Source organism: Oncorhynchus tshawytscha, linkage group LG29 (genome assembly GCF_018296145.1).
Source record: "Oncorhynchus tshawytscha isolate Ot180627B linkage group LG29, Otsh_v2.0, whole genome shotgun sequence".
NCBI lineage: Eukaryota > Metazoa > Chordata > Actinopteri > Salmoniformes > Salmonidae > Oncorhynchus > Oncorhynchus tshawytscha.
Genome location: NC_056457.1, coordinates 10,148,600 through 10,166,995, shown reverse-complemented (window position 1 = coordinate 10,166,995; position 18,396 = coordinate 10,148,600). Strand labels below are relative to the sequence as shown.

Genomic DNA, 18,396 nt, shown 5'->3' with positions numbered 1-18,396 from the left:
TGATTTTGTCAAAGCAACAAAATAACTAGGGCTTTACAATGATGGTGAAACCTGGAGAAATGTTGTTATTAAGTGGGTTGAAATCTTCCTAGGAAGTAACATGTCAAAATGCAGATTTTTTGCACTTTAGCAAGCCTTTATTAACAAAAAAAAATCTGATTTATTGTATTATCCATGTGGTCTATATTAAAGGGCACTTCATTTAATATATCAGGCTTTTAAAATGCAATATTGTTGCACAATTTCTACTTAAAATAGGGGCGCAAAAGGTCTCTTGCATGGAATATTGTGAAATTAAGGATGTTCCTCTCATCAAAAGGACTTCTACCATATTCTTTAAAAGACGAACCTCTGATGCATTTCGATTTTACAGATCGTCCATAGAGAGTTGCCCTGAGAGCTGGTCCTTGTTTGACTTTTTCCAATCAAAGTGAGTGAGGCCTGGCTCATTGATGCGCTGGCTGATCTCAGACCTGTGGCTCTTCTCGTCCCCTGTGTGCTCCTGATAAGGGAATGAATAGTGGCTGCACATTTCCTCCTTCCCCTCTCCTCTCCTGATGTCAGTGGTTTTGACCGACCCTCCGCCAACCCATGTGACAGGATACACATCGGCTGGATTAAGGGGGCAGCATCCATGTCTCTGTGTCACTGTTCTTCCATGAGATACACCTGAATACACCACAGCCAGATCCCTCTCTCCTCTCTGGACTGTACAGCTACTTTACACCACCTTTTCGCCCCGGGATAGCAAACTATGCACTAGCTACAATGGCATCTAGTCCATCCCTCGCTGTGCTCCTGTGCCTTATGCATGCTCTGCGCTGCACTGCTGAGATAGGTACTGTATGTAGGGTTTTATTCCACTTTAATTGGTTTCATGCAATGGTTAAGCATTCTGTATAATGAAAGTGTTACAAATTATATTTGTTGATATGCTTTACCAATAAACGGAAGACAAGGTTGAGGCTGCTAGAAAGTAACAATATTTTTGTAGACTGGAAATATATATATCCAAAATTTCTAGATGCTTCAGTAAGTTTTGCTTCATTGGCAGACACAGCGAGATATATTGTGATGGAATCTATTCCAGGAGTCACGAGTGAACCATTTGACGAGCTAGATAACGTTTAGAATATTTTAAGCCGTTTTAGATGCTTTCAGATATAAACATTAAAGTGGCCTATTTTTTTGAGTGGCTTAAAAACACAAGTATTTCAATTGTAGTTACATACACTGAGTTCTTAAAAATGATTGAAAATAATTTGAATGCTGTAAACAGGTATAACAGCTGTAAGTACAGAAAATAAGAAAGTACAACAAATATTTATATACACAGGCTTTCTTATGCAACTTACTGTAGTTGGACCTAGATTTGTGTATATTTTTAAATTACAATTCCTGTACAATTAGACACAATGTCACAGTTAAATAGCGTTGCAGTGCTGTTTATGAGAGCAGCTGTAGAGCCTGAAAGAAGGATGAGACCTTGGATAGATCACTTCATTGTCCTTAGTTTCAAGTATTAATGTCACATGTGCAAGTACAGTGAAATTCCTTGCTTGAAAGCTCTAACCGCAACAATGCAGTAATCAATAACAATGTAATACTAAAAATAACAAGGTACTGTAGAACAAAAACAGATACAAAAAATAAGAAATAAGAAGAACCTTATCCCCCGTGCTGCAGACAGCAGCTCCTTCCTGATCTACAACCAGGATCACAACAAGTGTGTGGTGGCGGTGAGCGCCAGTCAAGTCACAGTGGCTCCCTGTGACCACACGTCCCAGAACCAGCAATTCCGCTGGGCCTCACAGTCTCGTCTCCTCAGCATCTCCCTGAAGCTCTGCCTGGGGGCTCAGGACCTGAAGGACTGGGTCAAGGTGCTGCTCTTCCCCTGTGATGAGAAGAGCGAGCTCCAGTACTGGCAGTGTAAGAACGAGACCCTGTTCGGCCTCAAAGACAAGGCGCTGCACTTAAACTATGGCAACCGCAACGAGAAGAATATGATGATCTACCAGGGATCTGGGTCTTGGAGCTGTTGGAAGATGTATGGTACTCAGAAGGACCTCTGCTCCAAGGGCTACCAAGGTAAGTAAGCTACAAGACACACTCACTGTTACTGGAGGTTGATGATTGGAGGTAGGAATCAGAAGTGTAAGATGCTGTTGTCATAAACTTTCTTAAAGCCAGGGAATGAATGTCTGACCTGGGATGATTCATACTGTTAACAATGTATTTTTTTCCTACTAGCACTGACTGATAGCTGATAGCTACTTTATTAAGGAAAAATGCACTATGATTGAGATACAGTATATGGTTGTCCCGCCTAGCTATCCTACGATGAACGCACTATCTGTAAATTGCTCTGGATAAGAGCATCTGCTACATTACAGAAATGTTAAATGTAACAAACTGTTTTGTCCCCTTCATCAGAGGTGTTCACACTAGGGGGGAATGCCTTTGGAAGTCCCTGCCAGTTCCCCTTTCAGTTTGGGGAGAAGTGGTATGCTGAGTGCACTCCGCAGGGGCGCTCAGATGGACAGCTCTGGTGCGCCACAGAGACAGATTACAATAAAGCCAAGAAGTGGGGCTTCTGTCCCTCGAAATGTGAGTCAACTCTCGCAATTCATGCTATGTTTTTTGTCATTTACTGCCATTTTCCAGTGATCAGGAAAAGGGTCAGCAGGTGTCACCTGTAAAAAATGATGAGCCGTATGTATCAAGCATCTCAGAATAGGAGTGCTGATTTAGGATCAGTTTGGCCTTTCAGATCAACATTAGAAGGTCAAGAGGGGACCTGTTCCTGTATCAGCGCTCCTAGTCGGGGATGCTTTACGAATAAAGGTCAAATAAATTTGACTCATGGGAGTACACAAATCTCTAATATGAGTGGCCTATTCTATACTAGACTCTGATGAGTTTGTAAAAACAAGGCAAACGACCAGGGTTTAAGATGTGGGGACGGTATCCAATTCAAACAATGCCATAAAATACCCTGCCAAGCCTGTGATAGGGACAGATTCGTCATTAAAACAGAGGCTACACATGGAATTCTTCGATTTTCCTGTTTTTCCGTGACCTTGCTGGAGGTCAGGACTGGCCAGGTCAGCGCTGAAAGGTCTGGTCTCTGACCTCCTGACAGAAAAACACAAACACATCCTCTAGTTCCTCTAGCTGTGGAGGCAGCTCTGTGTCTCTTTACCCTTCCATCCTGACTGGAGCTCATTTCTGTGTTACCCCTGACACAGCTCCAAAACTGGGACAGGAAAAGGAAGGAAGCCCCCTTTCACTATAGTTCCTGGTGAACTGCCACCATAGTCACAGATATGAGGGGCAGTTCTGTCATGACAGAAAGTGATAGAGATGAACAGAACACTATTTGATTCAGTTCTTGGACTGTTATTGATGCTTTCTTTTTCCCACCTTAAGTGTGTCTTAATGTTTCCGTGTCCCCCTCAGCGTCCTCAGGATGGGACAGTGACCCAGTGACAGGTGTCCTGTACCAGAGAAACACCCAGTCTGTGTTGACCTGGCACCAGGCGAGGAAGAGCTGCCAGCAGCAAGGAGCCGACCTGCTCAGTATAGTAGAGCTCCACGAGCAGACCTACATCTCAGGTATGTACAGTCAGACCTGATCAGACCTACATCTGAGGTATGTACAGTCAGACCTGGTCAGACCTACATCTCTGGTATGTACAGTCAGACCTGGTCAGACCTACATCTGAGGTATGTACAGTCAGACCTGGTCAGACCTACATCTCTGGTATGTACAGTCAGACCTGGTCAGACCTACATCTGAGGTATGCACAGTCAGATCTGGTCAGACCTACATCTCTGGTATGTACAGTCAGACCTGGTCAGACCTACATCTCAGGTATGTACAGTCAGACCTGGTCAGACCTACATCTCAGGTATGTACAGTCAGACCTGGTCAGACCTACATCTGAGGTATGTACAGTCAGACCTGGTTAGACCTACATCTCAGGTATGTACAGTCAGACCTGGTCAGACCTACATCTGAGGTATGTACAGTCAGACCTGGCCAGACCTACATCTGAGGTATAGTCTAACCTGTTGTCCAAGGGAGGACTGGGACCAGGAACCAGCCCAGGCATTTCTGACACACCGGCCCGAAGATGGACCAGGGCATTTGCCCAATGTGCGCTATGGCCAGTCTATTTTGTTTTAATTTTTTTATTTCACCTTTATTTAACCAGGTAGGCCAGTTGAGAACAAGTTCTCATTTACAACGGTGACCTTGCCAAGATAAAGCAAAGCAGTGAGACAGAAACAACAACATAGAGTTACACATAAACAAACATACAGTCAATAACACAAAATAAAATAAAATAGAAAAATCTATGCACAGTGAGTGCAAATGTAGAAGATTAGTGAGGTAGGCAATAAATAGTCAGAGAGTTAAAAATAATACCATTTTCGCATTAACACTGGAGTGAAAGATGTGCACATGATGATGTGCAAGTAGAGATACTGAGGTGAAAAAGAGCAAGAGGGTAAGTAATAATATGGGGATGAGGAAGTCGGTGTGCTATTTACAGATTGGCTGTGTACAAGTACAGTGATTGGTAAGCTGCTCAGACAGCTGATGCTTAAAGTTAGAGAGGGAGATATAAGACTCCAGCTTCAAAGATTTCTGCAATTCGTCCAGTCATTGGCAGCAGAGAACTGGAAGGAAAGGCGGCCAAAGGAAGTGTCGGTTTTGGGGATGACCAGTGCTTTTATACCTGCTGGAGCTCGTGCTACGGGTGGGTGCTGCTATGGTGACCAGTGAGCTGAGATAAGGCGGGGCTTTACCTAGCAAAGACTTATAGATGACCTGGAGCCAGTGGGTTTGGCGATGGATATGTGGTGAGGGCCTGCCAACGAGAGCATACAGGTCGCAGTGGTGGGTAGTATATGGGGCTTTGCTGATAAAACGGATGGCACAGTGATAGACTACATCCAATTTGCTGAGTAGAGTGTTGGGGGCTATTTTGTAAATTAAATTGCCGAAGTCAAGGATCGTTAGGATAGTCTGTTTTACGAGGGTATGTTTGGCAGCATGAAACAGGCTTTGTTGTGAAAAAGGAAGCCGATTCTAGATTTAATTTTGGATCGGAGATGCTTAATGTGAGTCTGGAAAGAGGGTTTACAGTCTAACCAGATACCTAGGTATTTGTAGTTGTCCACATGTTCTAGGTCAGAACCGTCCAGAGTAGTGATGCTAGTCGGACGGGAGGGTGCGAGCAGCAATCGGTTGAAGAACATGCACTTAGTTTTAGAAGCATTTAAAAGCAGTTGGAGGCCACGGAAGGCGTGTTGTATGGCGTTGAAGCTCGTTTGGAGGTTTGTTAGCACAGTGTCCAAAGAAGGGCCCGATGTATACAGAATGGTAGTCTAACCTACAACCAACAATGTAGACCTATGTAGTCCTACAATGCAGTCTAACCTACATCCCCACCTTGATTTAGAGATAAATCAATCTGATACAGTCAATTCCTTATTAAAAATATTACACTACTCTCGTGGACGTATTGTGATGCTTTTTATTAATGCAGGGTTGACCAATATCCTGGGCACATCTCTGTGGATTGGACTGAATAGCCTAGACTTTGAGGCTGGATGGCAGTGGAGCAATGGAAACCCATTCAGATATTTAAACTGGGCCCCAGGTGAGTGCAACTGCATGCAACACATCATACTATACTTTACAGCCTAGGGAACAACTGAGGTTGTCCAAGTATGTTATGACTTCCAATGTTGCAGGAAGACAATTAATAAACACATGGGTCAATATTTCCAAAAGGACATCCATCAACTGAACCCGGGCTCAGCTGTGCAACCCTGAATGCTGGCAAGGCCTCGAAATGGGAGACCAATGAATGTTCCAAGAAGCTGGGATATATCTGTCGCAAAGGAAACTCCACTACTCTGGCCTCTGCCCCTATAGGTAAGAGTTGAATCATACAGTACATAACAGTCATGACCTACACACGATTTTTGACTTAGTTCAAATGCCATGCAACACAAGGTTAACAACACCAGGTCAGGTTGTGTAGGGTAGGGTAAACTGAACCCTTATATATTAGTGCCCATTTTCACTAAGTGTCTCAGAGTAGGAGTGCTGAGCTAGTGTCAGTTTAGCTTTTTAGATTATAATGAAAAAGGTTACATGGACAGGGCGGGCTGATCCTAGATCAGCACTCTTACTCCGAGATGCTTCATGAATACAGACCCAGAGGTTGTTTGGGTCAAACAGATACAACCTTACAGTCTACCACTTTCTGGTTATTCTACCTTCTCTCTGACTATTGAACTTTGACCCCCCTCAGTAGGAAAAGATCAGCCCACCTTCTGCACCAGTCACTGGATTCCCTATGCAGGCCACTGCTACTACCTACAACGTACCAAGAAGATGTGGAGGGATGCCCTGGCCGCCTGCCACAAAGATGGAGGGGACCTGGCCAGCATCCACAACATAGAAGAACAAAGCTTCATCATCTCTCAGTCAGGATATAGTGAGTACACTATCCATGTTGTAGCTACAATTACCTCTATATCTGATAGATCTGTTATGCACTTCAAGGATCTTTCTCATGGGTTGTCATTTCTATCAGTTTTGAAAAACATTCTGAGATGTGTCCCAATAAAAGTCTGGGTATTTGGATTGACAAAGAGTTTATGTTTAAAAAGCATGCGGATGAGCTAGTTAAAAAGCTATTTAAAAAATATATATATAGATCTGGCATCTCCCTAAATAGCAGGCAGCAGATTGTACCGTCAATATTCCTGCCCGATCTTGACTATGGTGACACCATTAACCAGGTTGCAGAAGCCACTAGTCTTAAACGTTTGGATGCCGTCTACCATAATTTCCTTCACTTTATCACAGGTGACAATTTTAATACTCACCACTGCATCCTCTATCAAAACGTTGGCTGGTCCTCATTGAAGTCCTGTAGATCACTTCATTACTCCCTTTTTATTTACAACGTTCCACTACACAAGCTTCTAATTTACCTAGCTTTGTCGCTAAAGTATAAAAGAATAGGCGACCAAACCCGTCACAGTGTTGTTGAAATCTTGAGGCCCCTAAGATCTCTATCTATTTTGGTAAATCCTCCTTTAGCTTTAGTGCCCCCCATTGTTGGAATAACCTGCAAAATTCCTTGCATCTTGATTTCCTGGTGCCGTTAAAGCAGTTTAGGATGCTGGTGTTAAATTCATTCATTGTGAATTGCAGTTGTTTTTATTGATGGTTCATTTGTTGAAATGGTGGTATTGTAACTGTACCTTATCGACTTTTTATTCGTCTTGTTTTCTTTGGAATGTTCATTTTCTTCATTGTGAAAATGTTTGTACTCAGGGCATGATTGTGAATGAGACCCTGGTCTAAATTGTGCTTCCATGAATAAATAATAATAATGTCACCTCAGTCAATTTGATCAGCCAAAGGCAACGATAAGTATATCAGGTGTTTATCACTGTCTTCCTGGCTTTGACTCTTAATGTCCTTCTGCTTGACTTCAGCGGCCACAGATGAGCTGTGGATTGGCCTGAACGACCAAAGGAACGCGCTGCTGTTTGAGTGGACAGACCGATCCCATGTGACATTCAGCCACTGGCAGACAGGGGAGCCCTCCCATGGTGCCAACCTCCAGGAGGACTGTGTCCTGATCAGAGGAAAGGTAACATTCACATTGGTCCCTCAATGGACAGACTAGGTTCATGCTAATGCTAACACTAACGCTAGCACCACAGATTTTGTATAACTAACCCTAACACTCGCTATATGCTAGTGCTAGGTAAATGCTGACGCTAGATAAATGCGAACACTAGTTGAATGCTACGGCTAACAATGGCAATGATGACAACGTTTAACAGTGGTGTCAACACAGTAATAAATGTGGTATTGTGACAATGTGGACTCCATAATCTCTCACAGGATGGGAAGTGGGCTGATAATTTGTGTGAGAAGACCTACGGGTACATGTGTAAGAAAAAGGCCTCCACCAAACCGGTGGCAGGTGCCCCAGAGGAAGATAGTCCAGGATGTAAGCTGGTGAGTGAGGTCATTTCCTGTTTGTTGAAAGGGAGAGTACAGTAACTAATGAATACAGAATTATATCACATGAAATGGAAGCTTGAAAATGATTCTAGATAAGGACTAGAATGGTGTCATCTTGACTGACAAAGATCCACCAGTAGGAGGATAATTGTTTCTGTATTTTTGTCATCAAGGGCTGGATCCGGTATGGTTCTTACTGCTACAACGTTGGATCAGAAACCAAAACATTTGATGAGGCCAAGCAGACCTGCCAGCGGAGTGACTCAATCCTGGTGGAAGTGGCTGACAGGTACGGTATCACATCATGATCATTTTATAAGGATAAGATATATTTGACTCACTTATTTGAGTCACATCCTGGACAAGATAATATCAATAAGTTGTCAGATAACAGATTTAATGTGTGTGTGTTTGTTGGTTTGTAGGTATGAAAATGCCTTCCTGGTCAGTTTGGTGGGTTTGAGGCCGGAGAAGTACTTCTGGACTGGACTTTCCAACATGGCGGATATAGACACGTTCAAGTGGACTACCAGTTCGGAGGTCAAGTTCACCCACTTCAACGTGGGCATGCCAGGTACAGTGTCCTTTTCCCACAATGGTGATTGATTGTAGCAACTGATGACAGATTGTAGCAGGAACTGTCATTGCTATGATGTCTGCGGTATTAGAGGACTACTTTCTCCCACACCTTAACTGCCTGGCAAATGTCAGAACTAAATGAAACTATTAAGTTTTCTCTCGCCTTTCTGTGTGTTTGAAAAAAGACAGAAAACAAGGCTGCGTAGCTATGACAACTGGAATGTTTGCGGGACTATGGGATGTGGTCAGCTGCAGCAACAAGGAGAAGTACATCTGTAAGAAAATGGCGGAGGGCGTCACATCAACAATGGCCCCTCCCACCACCCCGGCACTGAGCTGTCCTTCTGGGTGGTCACCTGCTGCTAAAAGGAATGTCTGTTACAAGGTACAGTTGGGGAACATGCTGTACATGTTCTGTATGTGAAACAAACACTTTGATCAGTCAATTTAAGTGAAGTTTTTTAATATTAATAATTTAATCAATGAGCATGAATTCATTGATAATCCTTAATTATAATAATTAATTAATAATTCATCAATAATCATTTTCTCTCCCCTCAATAAGCTTTACAGAAAAGAGACTGAAAACAAGAAGTCATGGTCAGAGTCGCGGGAATTCTGCAAGGCCATTGGTGGTGATCTGATGAGCATTCACAGTGCCACAGACCTGAACGGCTCTCCGTAAGTCATCCTCATAACTGTCTCTGTTGCCATGAGTATCAGTCAAAACCAGTGTGGTCCTATTAACCACGGTCTGTGGTTGAAGTCAAAATCAGCACGGTCGTAATAACCACTGTTTATGGTTGAAATCCACACGGTCATAATAACCACTGTTTATGGTTGAAAACCACAAAGTCATAATAACCACTGTCTGTGGTTGAAGTCAAAATCAGCACGGTCGTAATAACCACTGTTTATGGTTGAAATCCACGCGGTCATAATAACCACTGTCTGCGGTTGAAAACCACACAGTCAGAATAACCACTGTCTGTGGTTTCCATTCTCTCTGTTCAGGTATCATTCCTCTGATGCAGCCTGGATTGGCCTCAGCAATCTGGATCCTTCTGCAGGTTTCGTCTGGGCTGACGGTTCAGCAGTGAGTAGCCTGCCACCTCATCTTTACTGTGATATTCCGTGATATTGATATGTGATATTTGTGATATTTGATTTGATTTGATTTCCTTACAAGTAATTTATTACTCACTACTCTTGTTTCAATCATTGATTTGCAGTCATTGTCTTTAATGGGAATGAAAGTTCATACAGTACTATGGTGTCCATATAAGGACAGCCTCAGCCTGAGGCTAATATGGACACCATACAATGCTACTGTGTAACATTATTCCAATGTTGTTCTCCAGTTCAGCTATGAGAATTGGGGATTTGGAGAACCAAACGACTACAACGATAATGAAAAATGCGCAGAGGTCCAGTTTTACTACGGACACCACTGGAATGATCGACACTGTGATGCCTACAATGACTGGATTTGTGAGATTCGCAAAGGTACAGTAGACCATATCTGCTGGAGCACTGACTTCACCAGCCACTGGGCACAGACGTCAATTCAACATCTATTCCACGTTGGTTCAATGTCATTTCATTGAAATGACGATTAAACAACATTGATTCAAACAGTGTGTGTGCCCAATGGGCGTGCAGTTCATGTCAGTCCTGAAACTATTGATGAACATAGAATTTTGACCCTCAACCTTGCAGATGTGCTCACCCAAACTTTTTTTGGTATCCACAGGGGTTACCCCAAAGCCCCATCCCACTCAAGTTGAGCCAGGTAATGCATAGGATCTGGGGAATATGTCCAGTTTCCTGTTTCTCATTCCTCCACTTCCTGTCTCCACTTCCTCCTTCTCACTATCCCTGCTCTCCTTCAAGCTCTTGGCCTTTCCCTTAAGTTAAATTAATCACTGCACATAATGTATAGCACACCTTCTTCTATCATTTAGTTTGCGAAGCATAGTTCAACACAAACACTAAGAGAAAATGTACTCTGTGAAAATGTACTATTAAAAATGCCTAACAGGAAATGTACTCATTTTTTACATGCCTTTTCAGTGTACAACACTACAAAGGACGGCTGGATTGAGTACAACGACACTCAGTATTTCTTCAACACTGAGAATCTCCCCATGGACGAGGCGAGAGAATTCTGTAAAAAGAACTTTGGTGACCTGGTGGTCATTACTGCAGAGAGCGAGAGGAAGTTTATATGGAAACAGGTAGACACTTCTATACTGAACAAAAATATAAATGCAACATGAAAAAATGTCAGTTCATATACAGTACCAGTCAAATGTTTGGACACACCTTTTCTTTATTTTTACTATTTTCTACATAATAGAATAATAGTATACACATCACTACTATGAAATAACACATATGGAATCATGTAGTAACCAAAAAAGTGTTAAACAAATCCAAATATATTTTATTTGCTGTTTAGCTCTGTTTAGCTCTGCTGAACATTCCTGCAGTCAGCATGCTAAATGCACGTTCCCTCAAAACTTGAGACATCTGTGGCATTGGGTTGTATGACAAAACTGCACATTTTAGAGTGGCCTTTCCTTGTCCCCACCACAAGGTGCACCTGTATAATGATCACACTGTTTAATCAGCTTCTTGATATGCCACACCTACCTGGTGGTCGGATTATCTTGACAAAGGAGAAATGCTCACTAACAGGGATGTAAACAAACGTGTGCACTAAAATTGAGAGAAATAAGCTTTTTTGTGCGTTATTGAACATTTCAGAGATCTTTTATTTCAGCTCATGAAACATGAGACCAAAACTTTACATGTTGTGTTTATATTTGTGTATATGCAGTCCTGTGACGTCCAAAAAGCTTTGGTTCTTGGGATCTGAAAAAGAGAGGATTTTACACTATGACAGGATGACAACAAGTGTCACTTAAATGTTCAATGTTCAATCTAGAAATGGTTGTTTCCTCAAAGAGTTGCAACTTTTTTCCAGATATCTAGAGGATCCGAGGGACAATATTACATTGGAATGACCGTTGGTTTGGATAAGTCTTTTAGGTATGTAAAATGACTGTTGACTGTTCCCTGGACATTTAAAACAACCTGAAGTCCTACCACCTCTTTTCAGAGATATTTGTGCATGAGCATGTTTTGTTTGTCACAGTCCAGTAAACATGCCTGAAATCTCTGCAGAGTGGAGAAACGTGTGCTTTCAAGGTGTGTAGTTGATTGAATAGATGCTCACAGTTTAGACTGGGTTTGTGTACTGTATGTTTCAGCTGGTTGGATGGGTCTCCTGTTGTGTTTACCGCGTGGGATCAAAACGAACCCAACTTCGCCAACAACGATGAGAACTGTGTGACGATATACAAGAGTATGGGTACGTCTAATTCCAGAGGGATTTAGCAGTTATGCTGCAACGTCCATGGGACTTTCTCTAACATTCAGGGGACGCTCCAAGGATGTCATTTTGTAAGCTGGGTCTATATCGGGTTGTGTCTCTTTGTTTCTCTGCATCTCTAGGGTACTGGAATGACATCAACTGTGGCGTAGAGCTGGCCTCCATTTGTAAAAGAACCACCAGTTTCACTAACACGACCATGGCCCCCACCACTGTACCCAAGGGAGGTTGTGTCCCAGAATGGATTGCTTTCCAGGGGAAGGTAACTGCTACACTACTACAGTACCACCACCACATACTATAAAATCATACCATAGGCTACATACTGTATAACTGTATGGTGCACCAGGAGAGAAAACCTCACACAAACTACTTTCCTTATCATGTGTCAAGGAAAAAAATCAAGTCCCGAGTGATGACCCAATGTGATACTGACCTGTGTGTGGAGAGTTGAGTCATTGCCTGCATCCCAAATGGCACCTTATTCCCCTCATAGTGCACTACTACGATGCATCATGTTTCCACAGTGCTACAAATTCATTGGAGACAGTGATAAGAAGCCGTGGCAGGAGGCCAGGACCTACTGCATTAACCAGGGAGGGAACCTGGCCTCTGTCCTCAGCGAAAAAGAGCAAGGTGGGTGAGAAGTCTATCCCTTTACACCTCACTGCTAAAGCTGCCTGAGACATTGGCATTGCCCAAGGTAGAATGAAATAGAATGAACATTGAAATTCTCGAAAAGTAATTTAGCATAAAACCATGCTATTAAAATTCTGTCAAATTTTGTGTGTTCAATTATATTGAGGATTGGTGCAATTATAAGCATGCAACAAGAAATCTTATAGACATTGGTTAACGAGTGCCAAATAATTGAAATGCTAACCAATGGAACAGGGGTTGATAATCCTTTGCATGTAAACAGTATATATGGATTCACCTGTTGACTCTTCATTGTTCTGACTGGTCTTCCTCCCAGCATTCCTTACCACCCAGATGCTTGGGAATCCTCAGGACATTTGGATAGGTCTGAACGACATCAACTGGGAGATGCGCTTCCTATGGACGGAGGGGAGAGGGGTTTCCTATACCAACTGGGCAAAAGGGCATCCAACGTCAGTGCCAGACGGACGATATTCATTTATGGAAGAGGTACAAGACTTACAGTAAAAATAACTGTTTGCTGAACACAGATTAAGTGACTTCCTGGAAACAGATTAAAAATTGTTCTGAATAGAGAATCCCCCTTGAAAGTAGGTAGACTAAAATCTACTTTCAAGGAAGATTCTTTATTGAGAATTATTTTTAATCCAGAACTGCGCCTTCAATCTGGGTTTAGGAACCTTTACATGTTAGGCTTTGGGATTTTGATTGACTTATTGTCAATAAATCCAAATGCAAAATAGCCTTAACCAGTCAAATGAGAATTCTGAAGAGGGATCTAACCTTTTCATCTCCTTCCCAATCTCTCTTCCAGGTGTTTGACTGTGTGGTTCTGGTAGGCAGCTCTCAAAAACAGACAGGAATGTGGAAGGTCGAGGATTGCTTAGTACCCCGTGGTTTCATCTGCAAAAGGAATATTGGTGAGAAGAAGCCATAGTTCAATGAGGCAGCTCTAGGTTTGCAAAATTCCAGTAACTTTCTCAAAATCCCCAGGTTTTCCAGAAATCCGTGAATCCTCCAAGCAGCATTTCTGGAGAACCTCACAGTTTTTGGCAAGTTATCGACAACCCTAGTGAGGCTGTTCAAATCCAATTCTTCGGTATGTGGTCCAATAGAGTATCCCTCTTTAGGTTCCCCTCCAACAAGTCTCCTTGGGTTTCAGATTCTCAGATTGTGGTCCCTGCCACCACAGAGTCAACGAAGACGTTCTACAAGCTGGGAAATGACTCCTTCAAACTGGTGGTCCAGAAGATGAACTGGGACGAGGCCCGGAGGCAATGTAAAGCAGACGATGCAGAGATGGCTAGCATCCTGAACCCCATCACCCAGGCCTTCATCACAATGCAGATCCAAAAATGCAATGGGCCCGTGTGGATTGGCCTCAACAACAATTTGGTAAAAGAGGAGGAAAGTGGGACACCTAGTCAGTTGTCCAGCTGAATGTATTCAACTGAAATGTGTCTTCCGCATTTAACCCAACCCTTCTGAATCAGAGAGGTGCCTTAATCGACATCCACGGAACCTGGGAGTTAACTGCCTTGCTCGGGCGCAGAGCAACAGATTTGTACCTTGTCAGTAACCTTCCGGTTACTGGTCCAACGCTCTAACCGCTAGCCTGCTATGGTACTGACATTGCTCTATGCCAATCATTTGGGTTACAGAGACTAAATATTCTAAACAATATGTTGATCAGACTAATTATAATTATGGAGCTTTGTGATCTTGGGGCGGCAGTGTAGCCTAGTGGTTAGAGCGTTGGACTCATAACCGAAAGGTTGCAAGATCGACTCCCCGAGATGACAAGGTATAAATCTGTTGTCTGCCCCTGAACAAGGCAGTTAACCCACTATTCCTAGGATGTCAATGAAAATAAGAATTTGTTCTTAACTAACTTGCATAGTTAAATAAATGTAGAATCTTAAAATTCATTTTTACAAGGCACAGCATGTAAAAAATGACCTAATTTTTAGGACTCTGGCTTTGGTTTAAGAGCTAGTGCAGCTCCAAAGAGGACTTAGCATTGATATTGATCTCCCACTGTTATCCATTGGATCTCCTACTCTGACGTGTTTATTTAAGAAACCAAAGCGGTTTTGTGTTTTTAAACCTGTAAATTTTCAGCTGGACCTTGCCCCCATTGTTTTTTGTTGTCTTTGTCTCTGTCTCTCAGACTGAAGGGCATTTTAAGTGGGTGGATAACTGGCCTCTATCTTACACCAAATGGGGTGAAGATGAGCCAAAGAACAATGTGGCCTGTGTTTACATGGATACAGACGCCAAGTGGAAGACAGGCGACTGTAGTAACACCTACTCCTCACTGTGCAAGAGATCACCAGGTCAGACAAGGCCTTTACTCCATTTACCCACAATGTCTGTGTTTAATGCTTGATCAATCCAAAAGTGTGTCTTTTAAAAGTGTTGTATGCAGTAATGTATCAGTTTTACCAACATTGACCATATACATCTCATGTACATCAACTTCAGTATGTGAACTTCTCTGGCCTCTTTTAAAGACATAGCCCCCAGCCAGCCCCCTCAGCTCCCTGGCAACTGCCCCGAGCCCAAGAAACGCAAGACGTGGGTTCCCTTCAGGGGTTACTGCTACGCCTTCCTCAACTCTGTGGTGGACAACTGGGCCCACGCCACTGTGGAATGTCTCCGAATGGGTACACACTTCACCTCCTTTACACCAACTGTCATTCAGACCAGAATGGAATAGCGTCCCAAACGGCATGTAGTACACTACATAGGAAATGGGGTGCTATTTGAGACATACCCAATGTCTTAATTGAATGTAGAGCATATGAACATATTCATTAATTGAATGCAAGAAATTCAAAGTGATTGATGGTGATGATGATGAATACGTGTAGTAAGTTTCTCTGACAACAGGAGCATCCCTGGTGAGTGTCGAGGATCCCTTGGAGGCCAGCTTCATCCAGAAGAACCTTGAGCTACTGCAGGACGGATCCAAGTCATTCTGGATTGGCATGCACAAGAGCCACGAAGGTCAGTACCTATAGTTACAAAATTCAGCGACATTTACCCAAATTCCCAAACAGGATTTCTGGAAAACCAAGGAATTCAGGAAGAATTACCGGAAAATTACCGGAATTACCGGAATTTGGCAAGTACAGTACCTTGCAATTCTAAGATTATGTCCCAATTTCACAACCAATGGAGTAAATGCCTTGTCTGACCTGGTGATCTCCACAGTGGCGTGGGCCCAGTTGTCCACCACAGAGTTGAGGAAGGCATAGCAGTAACCCCTGAAGGGAACCCACGTCTTGCATTTCTTCACAACCATGTTTATCGATTTATAGTTGTTCAATGGCAATGAATCACCTATGTCAAAGGATATAGGTTTGACCCATTGTTCTTGTTCCAGGTGACTGGATGTGGATTGACAACAGTGTGGTGGACTATACCAACTGGAAACAAGGGATGCCAAAGAGTGGAGAACAATGTGTGGAGATCCAGTCTGATAGTGGTCTGTGGAGCACTAACAGCTGCAACCGGTACAAGTCGTACATCTGCAAAACAGCCAAAGGTGAGTCGGACTCAGCTGATAGATTCAAGTATTTAAGATGGGATGATATCAGAGTCATTATTCAAGAAATCCTGTGTTTGTTGTATCAACTTAGAATTGTCTTGCAATTATGTTTTGTGAACAACTTTATCTCTTTCTTTTGCAGTCATCACACCAACAGAGAAGCAACCAGTTGCTGGTGAGTGTCTCACAGCAGATATAATTGGTTAGCGTAAAGAATGAAACATTTAATCAGTTTTGACAGTCAAATCAATGCTTTTCTTGCTCCAGGGCATTGTACTGGGATCAGTTTCCCCTCACCCAATCCGTAACCATTAGTGGAGGAAATTTAAAACTGATCCAAGATCAGCATCTAGGGGCAACTTCACTCTACTCCACATGTCTGAACATTATACAGGGACTAAAACCAATCCCACCAATAATTTTGCCAATAACACTGTGACTTCCTTTCTTCTAGCTCCCCTAGTGGAGGAAGCTCCCCATGGTTATGCCGGCATCGCTGTGGCAGTCGTCTTGGTGATAATCACAGTGGTAGGACTCGGAGCCTTCCTACTCCGCAAACGGATACCTACCCCCGTCCTGGGAGAGTGTACTTTCGACAACACCTTGTACTTCAACAACCCCATCCGCCCAACAGCCACTGTGGACACCAAGGGCCTGGTGGCCAACATAGAGCAGAACGAAACAGCTTAGACAGGACACAAAGAACCACCAACAGGTGAAAACACTTTTGAGACAAGTTTTGATATGAAAAATACCCAAAAAGCATGCTGCTGGTGTTAAGGCCTACCAATTCTGAGATTGCAACTAAATCTGAAACCATTCACGTACTATCTTTGTTAATTTTCTTGCTCTGTAAATAATGGGTGAAAATTATATGCACTTTGTGCATATCAGTCATCAAGGATACAGTCCAGATGTACAGCTAAGATTGCATATGCAACCCCTGCACAAATTATAGAATCAACAACAGTCATTTTATTTGGTTTAATGGAGCCTTGTACAGATTTATTTGGTGTGTGAAACTAAAGTTCAAAATACAACCACTGTACTTTGCTTTGTTTTTGCCAAGTTATATTGTAAATATATGCTCAAAGAGAGAGAAATAAAGTTTTGAAACAAATGTCTTTGACCTTATACTCTTACTCACACTTCTCACACATTGCATGCTAAATCAATACATACTGAATCCAGGGGCATTTAGGGGGTTAATACACCATTTCTGGAACTATATACAGTAATTGAGGTACACTTAATCACAGCTATCATCACTAAGAGGCAGATTAAAGAGGTTATTGGGTCGTTCCACCAATTCGGTGACTTTTAAGAAGTGTGACATGGTCCCAAAACATATTTTTGATTTCCCCTAATTTTATCACTCTGTTATAAAGAGCACATGATCAACTTCATGAATAAATGTTTTCCCATTTCACGAGGTAAATAAATAAAGAAAAAACTGCGGATTGACCGTAACATCTTAAATCAGCCATAAAACTCCTTGTGACAGGGGGAATCCAAGATAACAATTCTAGGGATAGAGAAAGTTTTAGTAATATTCCCCAGATGTTTGAGTGTCCAGTTTTTCGTTAATTATGGGAACATTCTGCGTACATTCTCTTCAGAAAGTATTCACACCCCTTCCACATTTTATGTTTCAGCCTGAATTTAAAATGGATTAAATGTAGATTTTGTGTCACTGGCCTACACAATACCCCAAATATTCCAAACATGCATCCTGTTTGCAACAAGGCACTAAATTAATACTGCAAAAAATGTGCCAAATAACTTTTTGTCTTGAACACAAAGTGTTTTGTTTGAGGCAAATCCAATACAAGACATTACTGAGTAGCACTCTCCATATTTTCAAGCATAGTGGTGGCTGCATCATGTTATGGGTATGTTTGTAATCATTAAGGTCTGGGGAGTTTTTCAGGATAAAACAGAAACGGAATGGAGCTAAGTACAGACAAAATCATAGAGGAAAACCTGGTTCAGTCTGCTTTCCACCAAACACTGGGAGATTAAATCACCTTTCAGCAGGAAAATAGCCTAAAACGCAAGGCCAAATCTACACTGGAGTTGCTCTCCAAGAAGACTATGAGTGGCAGAGTGAAAATCTATGGCAAGACCTGAAAATGGTTG

General features: G+C 42.4%; 1 protein-coding gene across 2 annotated transcripts; it reads left to right on the top strand.

Moving 5' to 3' along the window:
- The first annotated feature begins 650 nt into the window (after nucleotides 1-650).
- LOC112227976 (macrophage mannose receptor 1) lies at nucleotides 651-17,377 on the top strand. 2 transcript variants are annotated; one of them, XM_042308406.1, is made up of 30 exons: nucleotides 651-838; nucleotides 1,687-2,088; nucleotides 2,434-2,607; nucleotides 3,460-3,615; nucleotides 5,559-5,672; nucleotides 5,807-5,950; nucleotides 6,336-6,518; nucleotides 7,531-7,688; nucleotides 7,946-8,062; nucleotides 8,242-8,357; nucleotides 8,494-8,642; nucleotides 8,833-9,032; nucleotides 9,213-9,328; nucleotides 9,662-9,743; nucleotides 10,009-10,153; nucleotides 10,401-10,439; nucleotides 10,721-10,884; nucleotides 11,637-11,701; nucleotides 11,923-12,023; nucleotides 12,167-12,306; nucleotides 12,572-12,680; nucleotides 13,021-13,193; nucleotides 13,519-13,624; nucleotides 13,867-14,099; nucleotides 14,875-15,040; nucleotides 15,218-15,370; nucleotides 15,597-15,713; nucleotides 16,093-16,254; nucleotides 16,400-16,432; nucleotides 16,712-17,377. In XM_042308406.1, the coding sequence occupies exons 1-30, from the start codon at nucleotides 769-771 to the stop codon at nucleotides 16,945-16,947; spliced, it is 4,323 nt and encodes a 1,440-aa protein (XP_042164340.1). In that variant the 5' UTR covers nucleotides 651-768; the 3' UTR covers nucleotides 16,948-17,377. The 2 variants fall into 2 exon arrangements, with proteins under 2 accessions (XP_042164340.1, XP_024248798.1); XM_024393030.2 differs by having other exon boundaries at nucleotides 6,333-6,518.
- The last annotated feature ends 1,019 nt before the right edge of the window (nucleotides 17,378-18,396 follow it).